This window comes from Olea europaea, chromosome 12 (assembly GCF_002742605.1).
Source record: "Olea europaea var. sylvestris chromosome 12, O_europaea_v1, whole genome shotgun sequence".
In the NCBI taxonomy this organism is placed as follows: domain Eukaryota; kingdom Viridiplantae; phylum Streptophyta; class Magnoliopsida; order Lamiales; family Oleaceae; genus Olea; species Olea europaea.
In genome coordinates this window covers 8,074,207-8,092,506 of record NC_036248.1, presented here as the reverse complement: position 1 = coordinate 8,092,506, position 18,300 = coordinate 8,074,207, and the positions used below count along the sequence as shown (strand labels likewise).

Here is an 18,300-nt window from a genome sequence, read left to right as displayed (position 1 = left end):
GAAAATGGGTCATGTGATCGAGAACATTTTTGCAATCAAACAACAAAAAATTGTGAAAAATTGATCGAATCAAGCCCTAATTCGATGGATGAATGCCTTGATCATCGCTAAAGGCTTCGACTGGCATAGTGTGGGCCAATAAAGATGACAGTTCAACAGGTAACTCTTGCCTCACATCCATCTGGTTTCCTTTGCGCAACTATTTAAGATACACCAGTCGATGCAAGGACTTGATTTCAGTATTCAAACTCTCATACCCCACTATTTTGTCTTTCGTTTGATGACATAATTGGGTCTTTTCCTCCATAGTCTTATTTTTCTTTGATCATTAAGAAGTCTAATATTTATTAGAAGATAAAAGTTTTAGTAAAATAAAATAAAAATTTAAATAATAAGTAGAAACATATCGCCTAACCACCGCCCTCCAAGCTGCAGTCCACCCTTAGGTACTGATTGCTCCACCGCCACGTCACATTCTTTAAGGGGTCACTGCTCTTCTTTAAATAATGAATAATGCTATTTGCAGTTGTCCTACATGACATACATGTGACGATTAGTGATTTGTTGCATAAAATAATAAAAAATTAGCATATTAATGTATTAAATAACTAATCGTCAACATGTATGCCACATAAGGTGACTACTACAGTAAACGACTGCAAATAGCATTATTCTTAAAAAATAATCATGCAAATAACTAATTAAACTTCTTTTTGGTCTCTACCATTAATTTCTGATAGGGATCCTCCCTTATCCTTTGTATGAAAGACGATTTATTGAATAATTGTTTTGTAATTTGAGCTATATGCCAAATTATACTGATAAAGGAGAATTACTGGCATCAAGATTGCACTTTCATGTGCTAGCCGTAGTCGCTTCGCTTTCCTAGTTGAACTAATAAGTTGTTTTCTGTTTAGTTATATTTCACTATTTTGGAAGATGGGGTAAATTGGATTTTTTTTTTTTTTTTTAGTTGTTAAAACTGAAAATTGAATATGATCAATCAGTGCGGTCCAATTCGATCAAGTACAAAATGGCTGTGTATATATAATTTTCCGTCAAATTATACTAATGTCACCACAAAATGAGATCGAAACAAAGCGAGGAATAGAACTTATCCATTGTTTAACATTGAATCTAACAACTTAAAAGATGCGACTATGTGGACGACTTTATTCTATCACGAGGAATAAAATAACAAGAATTAGTCTAAATATTCAACAATTGGGTAGGATGCGATAGCCCCGCAACATTTTAATCTTTCAAAAAAAAAATTATGTAGTTCTAAGGCAAATGCTACCTCAAGCTTAGTTACACTTTACTTTCATGGCAAATTATTTGTGTTAAGAGTTGAGTTGGATGATTTATAAAATTTATGGAGATGAGATTCAAAATTGAATTTTACAATAATTTTAGGGGCGTGAAGTTTGCTAATTGGGATCTTCAAATAACTCCAATTTTACAAGATTGAGATTATTTGTTTATTTTGGTGATAATAATTGAACATATAGAAACAAAATGAAGATGACCAATAGATAAATAATAATAACTTATATATTATAAATGAGTCATATTGAATTTTAAGATACTTCTAACATATATTATAATTTTGAGACTGCTCTATTTTAAAGTAAGAATAATGCTAAGTGTACACATCCCATTACAGTTCAAAGAGTTGTGGGCGGGAAAGTATGTTTGTTATGTATTATCATATAGCACAATGTAAATAAAGATGTCAAAGTACATGTAACATAATTGTATATAAATAATGCTACATGTAATAATGAAGTTACATAGTGATTTATATACATATGATAAGTCAAAAACAAGGTGGAGAAATTTTTTTGGTTAAAAAAATTATGATCCAATCATATCTCATCATATTATGTGTATATAAACCATTATATATCGTGAATTCAAGTTTTATAAGCGGTCCAGATTTATCTTAGCTAGTAGTATTTGATTGATTGCCAAATGAATAAGATTTTTTATATGAAAGTTTCTATTAATAACTCTCTCATATTACATAATACTCTAATTAATTTCTACAAAGTTAAACTATTATTCTAACCATGTGCCTCTACTGTAGTTATATATTTCGAATTATATTATTCTATTACATTTATGTCTGAAAAACTTTATTATTTCTTCCCAACAATACCTTCGAATATAAAAAATTATCCTCGATAATTCTCTCTAGCAAAAGCAATAAATGGCCAATGAACTATCAAGCGAAGCTTCACCAATTATGTCACCACCTTCAAAGAAAGCAAGAAATTGAAGCGACTATAAAGATTGATAATCCTAACAAAACTTGTGATGACCATCAAATCTCGATGTTAGCCAAAATCTCTTATATGTTGGGGACATAAAACTAGAATATCAAAACTAACCGTTGAACAGGACTAACTTTAATATTTTGCTCCTGTTAGCAACGGAACTTTGCAATTTACGAACCTACTAAATATAATGAATTGACGTCAAGTTTGTCTTTAGTTAATACGAGTGTACCGGGACTAGGGCTGTCAATGGATTGAATTTTGATCCGAATCCGATGAAATTAACGAGAGATGGATTTAAAGTTTCAATCTCATAATCCGATTAAGATCCGAATTCGATAATCCGTTAACTAAATGGAGCAAATATGAATATATGTCGATCCAATCCGACCCGATTTATTATAATAATATAACATATTTTATATATTATATCATAATTTATTAAACATAATTTTTTCTATTTTGAAACTTATATTATGCTTTACGCATAATTTTCAAATAATAAGTAATATTAGATAATAGTATAATATTTTTACTTGAAATATTCAAAGAGATTTAATTTTTTATCAATTAAAATAAGATAAAAATAACTATAGTAATTTGTTTTATAACATCAAAAACTAATAATTAATATGTCAAAAAATAATTTACTTTGTTAAAATTGATGTTTTTTATTTTAATTTTGTTAAGGCTATGATTTTTAGTGAAATAATAAAATAAACTAGTAAACACTTAGAATTGACAATTGAGTAGTATTCCATATTGAAAGACCCTAAAACATTAGAAGAGAAGTACCCTTTAAAAATGTAGTCTCCCACATAGAAAGATTATTAAAACATTTCAAGAGAAATCTTCTTTAAAAGGAACTAAATGAGCATCACTTGGATAAAAAATTTATTTGGACCTTCTAGTATATTAGGTGAGCCCATCAAGATAGTTAAAATATTTTTTTTTGAAAAAAATTCGGATCGGATTTTCGGATCGGATATCCGATAACATAGCAAATCGAATATAGATTTAACAATCAAATATCCGTTGGATTATCGGATTGGATTGGATTTGAACAGATCCGCTCCATATCCGATCCATTGACAACTCTAACTGGGGCTGGTTCATTCCTCCTTTAGTTTTAAGAGCCGAAAAGAACCAACAACCACCTTGCTTTGAGAGTAATTGAACATTAATGTGAATATATCACACGACAACCTGGAGAACATAAACTGCTGAACACTTTCGCGGCATATTTCGTAAAGGAGATTAGATAATACTTTGACTGTACTATCTAATATTGCTTACCAAACATGCACCGATCAATTGCAATGTCTCAATCCTGAGTTAGGGACTTGTGAGTATAAACAACTCCGTGATCACCATCCACCACTTGTCCACTTCCTCTCGCAATCCTATGCAATAACAGCAATGCAGTGGTTAATCATGCTGACAAATTTCAAGTAAACTAGTTAAATTGTGAACCAAATTGGTATAACCCAAAGATACATGCACACATATGCAAGTATACCGTGTTTCATATTGTCATCTAGACAGACACAAGAATACCATGCTCCATATTGTTACCTAAATGGAAACTACATCCAAGAAAACGTAAATGCATAAAACATATCTGAAGTCGAATTCCTCAGCCATCTTTATCCATTGAAAACTAACCAAGCGTGCATTAGTTTGCAAAGTATTCATTAGTTTGTGCTAGTCATGATGTTATCTCATATATATATATGTTACATTAAAAAGTAAATATCAGACAGAAAAGCGTGAATTTATGAAAAGAGATATTGCAGCATACCATCGTGTCGTTAGCAATCCTTCAACACCAACTGGTCCACGAGCATGAATTCGACTTGTGCTGATCCCAACCTTTTCAGAAACAGAAAANGTCGTTAGCAATCCTTCAACACCAACTGGTCCACGAGCATGAATTCGACTTGTGCTGATCCCAACCTTTTCAGAAACAGAAAAATATATGATAGGACAAAATTTACAAACAACTTATCATGCTAACAAAAATGGTAAAAGGCATACCTCTGCCCCAAGTCCAAAACGAAAGCCATCACAAAATCTTGTACTTGCATTGTGAAAAACAGCAGCACTGCAGGTGTAAAAAATGATGTTAAGTTTTTCAAGAGGCTATGGTATCACTATATTCACCTCTTATTTTTTAGAAGTAAAAAATATATTACACATAATGTTTCATAATCTAAATTCTAATAACACCAAGGAAAATACTAAGAAGCCCATAATTTTTGTATCTATAAAAAAAAAAAAACTCAAGACAATTTTAAGGAACTTAAAATGAAAATAGCATGACAGAAGTTTTAAAACTAATCAACAATTTAACAAGATGTCACTTTTTGGACAAAAATATCCCTTTAAATGGACAGACGCATCCAACATATAGAATACAACAGCTTAGGAATTCAGCAGTTCTCTTATTTATTAAATGTTTCAGGAAATATTTTGATTGTTCTGATGTGAATTTAAGGACTTCTCTCTTCAATGATAAAAATTGAGATTGATTACCATAGGTCAACCGTAAGGGGTGGAGGGATCCCTTGGCTTTCTGTTAGGAAAATGTCTCAAGCATATTGTTCAGGTATAAGTTTCGAGGGGTATGTTGTTTCATTAACTTGATAAACCTGCCACCTTAAAATTTGAGGCGGCCAAATTTCTGACCTACCATTTATTGAATCTACTTTTGATGCTCCAAACAATGCTTGTAGTAGAAAACAGTGTTATTTGTAACATAAATGCTCGACTTAGCTGGCAACAAAACTTTGAATATTTTGATTACATAAAATAGCGTCAAAGTAGAGAAAATAAGTAAGGAAGCTAAGGGGAAAAGGCATGAAAATTAATTGTTCGAAGACCTAGAGATTTATAATGAAACAGTGCAGATTAATTGGTCAAATAAACTCACCACAAGATTCAGGGAAAATCTTCATCAAACCGGAGAGAATGTCAGCAGCTGGGAATATCATTTTGGATTTTTTTAATTAAATAATTTACACAATTGAGAGTTTTTGGTCGTTTTTTATTTATTTTTAATCCAAATTGGTAGTCTGAGAAATTGACAATTTGTTAGTGTGTTTGTCTTCACTTCTTAACTTTTTACATCAAATAGCATAAAATAGTACAAGAGAAATCCAATCAAAAGCCCAGAATGATGGAAGGTATATAGCCAAGACAGACATGAACGGTTTTACTTTTCAACTGCATTTCGTCATACTTGAATTGAAGGTCATGAGTGTTTGTCTTCACTTCTTAACCTTTCAAATCAAATAGCATAAAATAGTGCAAGAGAAGTGATTCAAAAGCCCAGAATGATGGAAGGTATATAGCCAAGACAGATAGGAATGGTTGTCCTTTTCAACTGCAGTTCATCATACTTGAATTGAAGGTCATTTAAGTCCACATGGCCATAACTTTTTATAAGAATCCTTGATGAATTAATAGATAGGATATATTAGATGAAATTTCCCATATTTGATTTTCAGATAGTCAAAATATATACTGGACATTTCAGATTAAAAAAAAAAAAAAAAATTGGGGCTCCACAGTATTTCACCCTAATAAGTTATAGACAAGCAAGAGGAAAAATACCTGTCTACTTGATGTAAAAACATTTCCGCAATGTCATGGTCCTCAGTGATTATGCAATCAGTATGCCCACTGCCATTAAAAGAGAACGTTGATTACTTTATGTGAATCATCCTCATAAGTCATAACAACCACTTGCAAGCAGCATTTGTATAAAGGCACAAATGAACATGACATGCAAAGAATTTTGTAAAGCTAACATGCCTTCCATACTGATGTATATGATCAATGGCAGCATACACATCATCCACAACTTCAATAGTGCAAGCCAAAGAACTATATTCATGGTGAAATGAAGATGCCTCTGGAAGATTCAGCATAGAGCTCGCCCGAGATCCACCATATATTGTAACCCCTGAAACAAATGCACATAATTATACTAATTTCCAGATCTCCAAGCTTTTTTAGGGCAAAATAATCCCTCCAGATGCCAATTTTTATACTTATTCCTCAAACTAATAGCCAGCGATAACTGAACAGAATAATTGTGATCTTAAAATTGGCAATGCAGAAAAATGCAGTATATATTTAACCCAAAGGGGACAGTAGGATTTATTTCTCAACAACATAATTAATTGACATGGATTATTGAATGTGTAATTGCACAATGTATTTATTCATTCCTTAATGATACTCTAGAATTAAATTCTCTATAAGCTTGTAACTGTATTTTTTGAATTTACCCAAAATATTTATACTTAGAATATGAGCAATTAACAAGATGGATATCAAGGAAATAACAACCTTTGATTTGAAGTTCCACAATAAGCTCATTAAGGCCACCAGTATTCACCAACTCAGTATGCACAAGAAGTGTTTCCTAAAAATAACAAGAGCAACGAGCTAAAGATATACTAACATACTATAAAATATGATTTACAAAGGCGTATAGTATCAATGGAAATGATACCATGGCATTGCAGGCTGCAGGATAATCTGTTTTTGAGTCCAAAACAATGTGCTTTGCCTTAACCATATCAGCAGACTTATCTACATAGATGTGACAAATTCCATCTGGAAAGCAAAAAACAGATCTATATCAACATCAACCATCGCATGAAAAGTGTTCCTTCCAACATAAAAGCATATGCTATCAAAAGATAATATACTAATTCAAAATGAGATATATGTTACCAGAGTGACCAAGAACTGGAATCTTAGTAGAAGCTTTGATTTTAGAAACAAGTTTATTGCCTCCTCTAGGAATTACAAGATCGATTACATCATCCAGCTGCAAGAGACACATTAATATTCAGTTCTAGTTCATATTTCAGAAGATTTGTAATCGATAAACTGAAAGAATTTAGAGTTATTAACCAAAATTCTTAATCAAGCTACCTTGAGCAATTCAGGAATATCTTCTCTGGAGGCTACAAGTCCAATAAGTCCTTCACCAACATTTTCGGGGATAGCTGAAGTGATTACCTAAAGTAATAGGAAATGAAGTAACAAATTTAGAAGCAGGCAGAAATTATATATGACAAAATAAGGATTGAGTTTTAGGTCAAAATGACCTTTGAAATGGTATACATAAGATCAAACCTTATGCAAGATAGCATTTGAGCGCTTGGCTTCCTTGCCTCCTTTCAATAGAAGCCCATTTCCACTCCTAATTGCTAATGAAGCTATCTATTTGAAAGAAAGAAAGACCATCAGCTTGTATGGTTAAAGAAACAAATTACTAAATATTTGTCTATGCCTGTAGCTTAATTAACTCTAATATAGTAGTTTATTCAAGTTTCTTATAATAGTTATGCTCTTAAGATAATTAAGAATAAATATAATGATAAAATTCCGTATCAGCACACTGATTGATGTACCAAAAATGCCACGTCTACGGTTTCTCTATTTTTTTAATTATTATTTTGGACATCTGCAANGTATCAGCACACTGATTGATGTACCAAAAATGCCACGTCTACGGTTTCTCTATTTTTTTAATTATTATTTTGGACATCTGCAAACAACATTATATGTACACATAGGAAGGAGGAAAGGAAAATCAACAACAAATGTAAGAATAATTAAAAACCAATTGTATATTATTGTTGGAAACAACTGAGGGTCAAGTTTACCGATCATTTATTGCTCTAAGCTAAAATATGAAACTTACAGTCTCTGTACATCAAACATGAAATGGAAAGCCATCTAAACCGAACACAGAAAACCAGGCAAAGTTACAATATGAGATTTCCACGCATAATACACAAATCTTTTGAAATATCAAAATAGTATAATGTTTTACATGCAAGAACCTAATAAATCATCTCCTAAGAAATTTCTGATGGAGAGAATGCCACTGCAATATACCTGCACTAGTGCATCAGGCCGAGATTCAAAAATAATCAAAAGAACACCCAAAGGAGAAGACATTTTCTCCAAGATAAATCCTTGTGAAAGCTGGATATAGAAACAATCATCAGAAAGATTATGACATAGTAAAATAAAGCATGTTTCTATATACTAATAGTTATTTTCAATGTTAAGTAACTAGACTAGTTAAAATTGTTCAAGCCTGCATCAGAACCTAGAAACCACATTTCCGTACCTCTGTTCTCTTCAAAACTTGCCCAGTTGGCTCCTCCATATCTGCAAGAATGCGAATAGACTTTGCTAGACTTGAAACCTATAAACAATATGGAGTGATCAAAGTGAGGCAAAGTTCTGAAAAACAACTTAACTCGGTATATATCCAATTTTGTTTTCTGTAATGAAAAAATTGTCCAACCAGAAGATGCAGTTTGACGAAATCATTCAGGGATCATCTGATCTCTAATTTTTACGTGCTTTAAAGTAGCAAAACTGCGTTTTACCTTACCAGACTTCAAGGCCAGCCTAGAAACTAAAGACTTCTCATATCCTGCCAGCTGTGCCTCAGCAATATCAGCTTCATTTTCAGCAATTATCAGCTTTTCACTTGCCTCCAAAGCATCAGCTATATTCAGCAAAACTTTACTCCTTTCTTGTGAAGACATAGCCTGCAGGTAAAAGTACTAATAAAATTATGAACATCTCTTTTCACAAGAATTAGTAACCAAATTGCCAGTTAATTATATTTGCCTGCAGTCTTCTGGAACTTTCCCTAGCTTCAACTGCCATCTCACGTGCTCCAACTTCTGTGAGCGGGACCCATTCATTAGCCTCCCGATGAAAAAGAGTACCAATATTATTCCCGTTAAGTACTTTAAGAATACTGTCACCCAAGAAGCCACTTCACCCATGGAGAAAAGGAGGAAGTATAGTCATCAATTAGAAAAGGATTAATAAAAAGTAGAAATCAACAAATCATAGTGCAGGCGCAATGATGATGCCTTTATTATAAAAATAAGGCTTAGGTGTAATTCAAATTGTCATATCTAGACATAAAGATGTACACAAGCAAGGCTTTACATCATAAACATAGTGCTTTTATCATGGATAAGACAAGAGTCAAGAAGCCAAGAGGAGATATCATGATTGAAATATTTTTAGTTTCCCAAGGTAGTTTTAGGGTGACTTTTCTTAATGCTCATAATATGCTTAATGGAGAATATTGGAATCCTAAATGATAATGAAACAAGTCTTTATTAATTATAGAATGTCAATAGATTCTTGAGCAGCAAAAATGATAATGTTAGTTCTTCTCCTTTAAGGCTATAACACATGTTAAAAGCCGTTTTCCTGTCAGAGATTGAACCTGGTTGAGGTTGTTTAAACTCCTCTTCTTAAGCTCTAATTACAGTGCTATGTTTTCTGATCCAAACTAATAACAGAACATCATAACATGACCAATCCAGTTGTGAAGCCATTTCAGTTCCCTACATCAATCAATTGATGCAAGAAACATAAATTCCAAAGAAATTTCCACCGCTATCCAGCTAATTAAATTGAATACTTATCAGCAGAGTTCAAATTTTAATTATTTATCATTTGTTGACACTAATGTTTTGTCTTGACATGGTTACCCAGAGTGGGAATAGTTACAGCTCAATTGACATTCAATTAGGCGATAGTTTTAGTAACCTTAAAACAGCTATGCAGTGTAACCATCTTCACTTAGCAAAAACAAGAATTCATTTCGTTTTTTAGCTAAAAATATTGAATTTGATAGATATATAGATCACATCTTAGATCTTTCTTTATGGTATGGACAACAGTACAAGTTCGAACAAATATAGCTAGTCCCATATGGCTTCCCTACAAAATGACGTGAAGACTAGATAATGATTAGTAAAAACAGCCATGCAATGTAACCATCTTCCATTAGCAAAAACAAGAATCAATTTCTTCTTTTAGCTAAAATATTTGAATTTGTTAAATATATAGAATCCATCATCTTAGATGTTTCTTCATGGATATGAACAAGTTATAACAAATATGGCTAGTTCCAGATGGCTTTGTAATTTCTGAAACTAGTTACACAAATATGGTCGAAATAATTTCTAGAAAACGTGATAATTAGATATGTCCTAAGCTATTTCCTATCATCCTAACAAACAAAGAAAATGAGAAACACTTTCATGAGACATTACTCTGTATCATGAATACACTATTGGTGTTGCACAGTATGTATCAAAGTACAAAACCGAATATAAGGCATCCACCATGATAATGATCTATTATGGAATACAGAAAAATTCTTTAATCCGTCCATCTAGAAAGTTTATAAGGAGCTTCCTCTATATCAGGTTTATAAGCAGCTATCTTCATCAGCACGCTTACAAGCGGCTCTTTTCAATTTTCAATATACCTTAATGCATCCAGTTTATCAATTCCTGATTAAAAGATCTGCAAACTACCTCATACAAATTGCAAGGACTAGAAACTAAAAACTAGAATCATTTGCAGCATATGTTGCAACTGAATTGGGGAAAACATTCTTCCTCAAAATTCAATGGTACATAATAGTCAAAAAATGGTTTCAGTTATTAGCACTGTTATTTTTCCATGTTTCCACACATAAAAAACATGATTGATTAATACCACTGTCAGTATTTCCTGAAGTTGACCCTCAGAACATTTTCATCCAGCAATGTCATCTACTCATAACACTTTATGGTCTTTCCATCTACTACAAAAGAGAAAAGTGTTTGACATCAGAAGAATCTAAAAAAACCACTAGTAAACAATTCTGTTTTTGTAACACCCCGAATTTTTATTTACTGTTCACATGAGCCTAAATTTAATGTTGGTCATTTAGTAAGTGGAATAGTCCGTGTCTAGCTTTGTCATCAAACCAAAGTCCAAAAGTTAAAGTGATAAGCCTATTTCTTATGTGTATTTTATAAAATTTATCGTATATTATATTTGGGTCGAATATTTAAGTATCATAAAAATTGAGAGAATATATACATCCATATTATACTCATTTTGTAGCTGGTATTAAATAACATGAATTGTCTCAAGAAGAAATAAATTTGGAATAGTCATACTTAGTTATATATATATAAATGTAATATCACTTCATGCACGTCTTTCTTGGAATTTGAAAACATAAATCATTCATTAATTTATACAATAAATTTATGTAATTAACCTTTTTAATTCCCATACTCAACCGTCCCCATGATTGATTGGAATATTAATTCCCACACTTAACCATCCACCATGACTGATTTGAAATAAAGAATAAATTTATTTAACCTATTGAATTTTCAAACCTAATGTTTGGACGTTTTGAATTGATAGTTAATTTGGCAAGCATAAAACTAACACAAGTGGATATTATATATATAAAATATGTGAGAAGATAGAAACATTCTGTCCAGTTTTAATTATTGTCTCAAAGAATATTTTCAAAATTTTTTATATCAATTGAGGTAAAAATACATAGTGCAAAGTGGTAAATTCTTATTTCTTGGTATTTATATAAATTTTAGCATGAAATACTATAAGGCCTTCGGGTTAATTTCAATGTTAAATCTTACGGATAGACCGTTTGGTCAATTATATAAATCCCACGGAATACAGCAATTCTTAAGAAATTCCTTGAGCTATAGGACATTGCATCAAATTTGCTCTAAATTTAAGAAATGTAAGTATGTTATGTCATTTTATATTTATATCATATTAACAAGAATATACACATATTTTTACTAATTGTTTTCAAAATATTCACTCTTACAATAACTTTTCAAATTAAAACGGCTCATATGGCCGCATGGCTGATTGATTGAGTAATGCTCATGACCGCCAAGTAAAATTTCTAGAAATGATGAATTGAAATTTTTTTATTTAAAGAACATTTTTATGTTAAATTTATGCATGTTATTTAATATTTTTTTAGTGTTCGAAGTTCGAACATTTAACGTTCTATATTAGATTTAAATTGATGGTTTGAGATCTTAACATTTCAAGATTTTTATTTAATATGAAATTTTTTCTTAAATTGTTAGTTTATCATTAGCGATTGACCAATCAAATCTAAAAAAAAAAAAAAAGAGGTGAATTTCCGCTTAAATTAGTTAATGAAGATTCTTGGTAACACTTCAAGTCTATTTTTCATAAAAAAATGAAATAGATTTCGGAGTGTTACAAAATTCATTGCGTTGACAGATATGATTGATATGGAACTATTTCCCTGACAACTGAAGAATTAGAGTAAAGACTATATGGGAATTAATACCCCCATCTTGGTGATTGAATGATTAAGCATATCATTTAATTTCCGGATTTCTGTGATTTATATATCGAAGAATATCAAGAAATTAAGTCTCCTACTTATGTGATTATTATTCTTTCACTTTTCTTTTTAGTTCCATAACGTGAGATTTAGTTTCCTCCTTAGATAAAACTATGTTGTTTTAATAGAAAGTAAGAATGAAAAAACCACTTTCAGGAAGTAAAACAAATGCAAGCATCACTCTACTTTAGTCTCTAGCATGGAAAATAAGAAAATTTGGTGCATGTTTTGATTCAAAATTGAAACATTTCTATGAAGGAATGCATTTTACCTGGCGATAATAACAGGGACACCAGCATGAGCAGCATGAACTGCAGCTTTTACTTTGGCAGTCATACCCCCTCTTCCAACCCGAGATTTGTCTCCAAAAGTAATTAAGCCCTCATGCCTCTCCTTAATGTATGTATGAATTAGCTTTGAATGTGGATCACTTGGAGGCCCACTATAAAGACCATCTACATCACTCAACAGAACGAGGAGGTCAGCTTTTAGCTCCAGCGCTAGTAGAGAAGCTAAACTGTCGTTATCCCAAAATATTCCGGAAGAGTCCTACAGAATAGTGGCATATTAGAAATAGGAATGAGCTCTGCTGCTGTCAAATTGAGGTGACTAAAAACATATAATACAGGATGCTGACAGCCCTCACCTGCCCACATTTTGACTAGTGAGCATCAAAAGGGTGGGTGTATACAGCATATGTACCTAATTATACTGTTGATTCAATAATGAAAGCAATAAGATACAATGAGCAACAATTCATACAAGCATACCTCATAGGGAGCTTTCCTTGTACTGACTGCATCATTTTCATTAAATATAGGAACAACCTTCAGAGACAACAAAGACTCTACAGTGTCATTGAGTTGTCTTCTGAAATTTGGATCCCTAAAATCATTATCAGTCACGAGAAGCTGTGCTGATGTCACATCCAACTGAAGAAAAACAGAACTTTCAAGATCCAAAGAAATGTGATTAAAATAGCACCTAACCATCTAAGGTTATTTTTTTAGATAGCATAAGGCAAGACAGACAGCCAAAACAACATATTAAATGATTTCACCTGACTAAACAAAATATCATAGACAGCCATGAGACCATTTTGTCCAACAGCTGCACAAGCTTTCCCATCAAGTTCGAGTTGGGGTTTTTGGAGATCAGCAAAGCTGTGAATACCCAGAAGTCACCTAATATTAGTGGCTCTCAACTGGGGAAAAAGAAAAGAGCACCTTACACTATCTAGTTAAGGTTTACAGTCATTTTCTAAATAAGTATTTTCTTGCAAATGCCTGAAATTTAATATAATGGGTTCCATCTTTAGTATCCATTAGAAATCTTAGTTATATATTTGTCTTCTGGTAAATTAAAAGGCAAAAGAGTCCATCGTGTTTCCCATTTTGACCAAACCAAACTCCAAAAGTCAGCACTAGCAGTTCAGAAACCTGCTGTTAATCAATCTCCTATATCGAAGCCGTTGACGACCAACACCAACTGCTCCTGATGTCACCAAAATAACCTCATATCCCTGATTGTTCAGTTCTAGAATCTGCATTTCAGTTGCAGTTTAACAATGTAAGAAGTCCCAATTAAAGCATTAACTCCAATAAGAAATCAAAGTTAGGCATAAATCCATAAACATCCGAGTCCTAGTCACCTGCTCACAGAGTGCTCCTAACCTTCCAAGTGCTAATCTCCCATCAACTCGAGTGACAACAGCAGTTCCAACCTTCGATTATTATAAATAAGTTTAGCAACAATGTGTTAAAATGCCAAGATTTCATTTAAGTTAATGTGAAGTGGAGCCAAATTTAAAGAGAGGTACAAATTGCAAAAGATGAAAATAATGAAATTCAGTAGTTAGTGTTTGTTGAGGTATAGAATAAATAGGATGAAAAGAATAGCAGTGGATGAAAGGAAAGATGAGAGAACAAAAATCTATTCTTTATTCCCTTTTTTGCTTTTTTTTTTTTTAGTAAAGCAGCACTGTTGCCTTCAATATATTAACTCTGCATGATCTTACAACAAATTACTGATATAATCAATTTTAGTTCTTCGTGGTGCCTCATCAATATCCAACACCAAAATTTTCACTTTATGCCATGTCACTATGTTGAAGATAGGAATTTAAATGATATACATGGAGCCTTATCTAATAGCTTAAACTTTTAGATCAAGTGGTTCAACATGATTTCAGGGCAAGCAAAAGTTCTAAATTCAAGTCTCGAGTTCAACTATTTATTAAAAACCTTTAACGTGTTAGTCTTTAGTCACAAAAAATAGTATCCCGTCTATACCTAAAGAGACATGTTGAAAATAAGTTTTAAAAGATATATGTGTAGCCTTGTTTAATAGCTTAGTTTTAGATCAAGTGGTTCAACACACTAGTTCCAATACTATGCCCTTGTTCGAGCCCCATTCTTGTCAAAAAATGCATTTTTAAATAGTATATTGATGGAAAATGTGTGGTTAGAAAAATAATTAAAAATTTTGGATTTGTGTGTAATATTATTTTATTGAAGAATGTGTGGTTGAAGTAGGGTCAAATCACTGTTGAAAAATATATTTTGATGGAAAAAAATGGAGCTCAAACAAGGGCTAAATATTCGACAGCTAATTGATCAGCCATAAATTCACAATTCTAAATGCAGGAGCCATTGACTATTATCAGTTTCACAGATATTAGTATAGAAAAAGGATGATTTACCAATTTCATTTCAAAAGCAACTCAATACATTTGCAATCTATGACAATCATAACACTGAGAACAACAAAACACTAATGTCCTGAGACCCATATCAATCTTTTCTCACAGATCTTGTGTGTGTGTGTGTGTGTGTGTGTGTGTGTGTGTAATGAAGCAGTCTCAGATAAACCTTAGACACTATTATTCATTACAACTTCCAAAATCAGAGTGCGTTGTTAAATAAAAGATCTTAATTTTATAAAATGCAACTAAATGCAAATCGTCATTTGAATCCAGCATCAATAATCCGCAAATTAAAATAAATTACAAAGGAAAAAAACACCCAATATAACCCAATATTACCTGCAGTACAAAATTAATATACATTAAACAGAAAAAAGAGACTAAACAGGGAAAAAAAAACCTTGATTATGACACGCTTAACGTCTCTAACAAATGCGCGAGCCGAATCAACACTCTCCATTACTTCTCGATTTCGCTCTCAACAAAAATAAATAGATTCTTACAAATCAATAAATAAATTAAAACCGTAATTCGTTTTTTTCTCGTATTGTTTTTGAAGATGAATGATTAGATCGAATTTCTATTTGGAGGAATAAGAGTCTGTGTATATTGTATAACAGTAACTCTATAATGAATATCACGAGGCGCCACAGCAGGTGATTTTGGGTCTTTACAGATGACGTGGCAACTTCGAAACGAAAGATTAGGCGGGATACCTCTAGTTTATTGGAAAAGAAATCAAGCGTTTGCTTAGCGCGCCACGTGTTCCGTAGTTTGCTAAGTGCCGAACAATTGGTCGTTAAATAAAATATTTATATAAAAATTATTTTTCCAATTAATGGTATTTTAACTGGAAAATTAGGGAGTGGTTAAAGAGTGTACATAGATAAAAATAATAATTATTTTTTTCTTTAAAAAGATTTCTAAGATCCGTTTCTAATGTTGAACAAGTCCCATTTGAAAAGGTCATTGATCCCATATAATTGGTATTGTCACTATTTCCTTTTGGCTGAGGAAAGTTAACCAAAGGGATTAGTCTAATAGAAATCAACCAGAAGTATTCTATTGAACTTGGTAGACTATGTCAATTTGTAATGATTTATAAATAAAAGTATTGAGATCATAAAATTATTAGCTCAAAAATATTGAATATATCTAGTCTAATGTGTTGAAGTTTAAATTGAAAATTGCACAACTCGTTCATAAGAGAATAATTAGTAGCCATTTCATGCATGTGAGCAATTTAAATATTAGTTAATATTTGTGATGTAACTATTAACTCGTGTAATAAGGTTGAGTTGCTCAAGTTCGTGACATTTCAGCACTTATCCGAGTTTTGAAACTCGAATCGTGCTAGGTTTGTGTCTTCTAGTCAACGACTTGATCGTGTAAATTTTTTTTATTACGTTTAAAAAAATATATACAAAAATAGCAATGCAACATCCGATATGCCAGAAAAAATTCGAACCCTTGACACACCTTAGTTGGCTGATAACAAGTTTGTTCTATGACTTAATCAGTATCCATTGGCTAACCAACCATGCAAGATAACATTTAAGTTATGTTTGATTTTGCTAAAAATCATGTTTTTAGTAAATTTTGATTAAAATTAATAAAATGTATAATAAAAAAATTAATAAAAATTGTGGATTCCATAAAAATATATTATTGTCAAAAGTACTTCTCTTACGGGTTTGAAATAGTTTTTTCTCCGCCCAAAAGGGTCTCGATCGTCAACTCTGATCTACTTTACTCTTTTCCTTGATACCTTGTCTCGTGAGGTTCCAATCAAGAGATATCGAATAAGTGTTAGAAAAAACTAGGACCCATGGGGACCACTACATGACATCGGAGCACTAGTTGAAACACAAGGCTGATAGAAAGAATGCATATCGATATGATTTCCCCATCCTCACTTCTTTCGTGGTGGCTCTAAGCTTTATCCAACCATGTCACATATGTATGTCTCCATGTGATTAAAAAAGCCAACTCCTCAACCTAACTTCCTAAGCTCAATTGATAGTTGAAGCGTAGCTCTGCGTCGAGAGCTAGATGCATAAGAGGATGGAAAAATTCATTCAAGCCAACTTGATTCGCTCGAAATGTATGGTTAAAAATAATTGTTAATTTTAAGTTAAATTATTATTAATTTTTTTAGCTAAATGAACAGTGAATTAGGTGTCCATTTCATATTTGTTGATGGACAATGTTACATGTACATAATTCTTTTTTCTAATCCTTTACATACTCCTCACAATGGGGGATGAAGACCACATTTGGAAATTTTTATATTCATGCAGGCCCGTATGTATTGTGAGAGGAGGAAATTTTTTTGGTACATTCTATTTGGTACAAATATAATTTTTCTTCATTGACAAGCTAATTTGTAGATCCTTTTAGTTGTTCAATATGAATGAGTGGGGATTTCATTGTTAAAACTTAAAAGTAAATGTATTATAAATTCATCGTTAAAATTATTTTTCTTTTTAGTTGAATATGTGACAACATTGAAATTTTAGTTAATGAGGCGCCGTAGAAGATTTGTTCATAAAACGATTTAACAAGAAAACACACATTTAGTCATTAAAATGTTAGTTTATGTTACGAGCATATATTTTTTAATTTAAAATAAATATTTTTCATTAGTAAATTAATCTTTCAATTGTAACTTTTATGTTAATAATGTCTTGGTTTGAATTAGTCCAACTAATTATAGGATCATATATTAGGAATGATAATAGGCGAGAACCCTATTCCTCGTTCATGTTCCCGCTTCTCTGGAGATTTAACTATCCTATCCTCGTCACATTCCCAATTGTGCGGGTGGGTTGGGGTGGCGTGGCGTGGCCTATAAATATGACCAATGGTCCATAAGACAGGGATAGAAGAAGCAAGAAAATAAGCAGAGAATGCAATCAGAAAGTGTTGAAGAAATTCCAAAACCGACGAAAGGAAGAAAATTCTCTCAAACCCAAAACTCGGTGAACCCCAAGAAGATCAAAATCTTCTTCAAATCAAACAATTTCACACCAAGTCCAAGAAAA

General features: G+C 32.1%; 1 protein-coding gene across 1 annotated transcript; it reads right to left on the bottom strand.

Annotated features, from left to right (window-relative positions):
• Nucleotides 1-3,046: 3,046 nt before the first annotated feature.
• Nucleotides 3,047-16,025, bottom strand: LOC111405478 (delta-1-pyrroline-5-carboxylate synthase-like). The gene is made up of 20 exons (XM_023034378.1): nucleotides 15,657-16,025; nucleotides 14,204-14,275; nucleotides 13,992-14,095; nucleotides 13,613-13,715; nucleotides 13,323-13,484; nucleotides 12,824-13,101; nucleotides 8,952-9,102; nucleotides 8,705-8,869; nucleotides 8,440-8,517; nucleotides 8,202-8,291; nucleotides 7,434-7,520; nucleotides 7,230-7,316; nucleotides 7,026-7,122; nucleotides 6,802-6,905; nucleotides 6,636-6,711; nucleotides 6,096-6,246; nucleotides 5,895-5,963; nucleotides 4,317-4,383; nucleotides 4,081-4,151; nucleotides 3,047-3,682 (listed from the first exon to the last, which is right to left on the bottom strand). Exons 1-20 carry the CDS (start codon nucleotides 15,714-15,716, stop codon nucleotides 3,604-3,606), a joined length of 2,151 nt encoding a protein of 716 aa, XP_022890146.1. The 5' UTR covers nucleotides 15,717-16,025; the 3' UTR covers nucleotides 3,047-3,603.
• Nucleotides 16,026-18,300: the final 2,275 nt, after the last annotated feature.

Excerpts from the sequence above, each read along its gene's own strand:
- LOC111405478 (XM_023034378.1), bottom strand. The coding sequence starts at position 15,716 with ATGGAGAGTGTTGATTCGGCTCGCGCATTTGTTAGAGACGTTAAGCGT. Across the intron at positions 6,906-7,025 it reads TCCAGTTCTTGGTCACTCTG|ATGGAATTTGTCACATCTAT; the intron begins GTAACATATATC and ends TTTGCTTTCCAG. Across the intron at positions 4,384-5,894 it reads TTTTTACATCAAGTAGACAG|TGCTGCTGTTTTTCACAATG; the intron begins GTATTTTTCCTC and ends TTACACCTGCAG.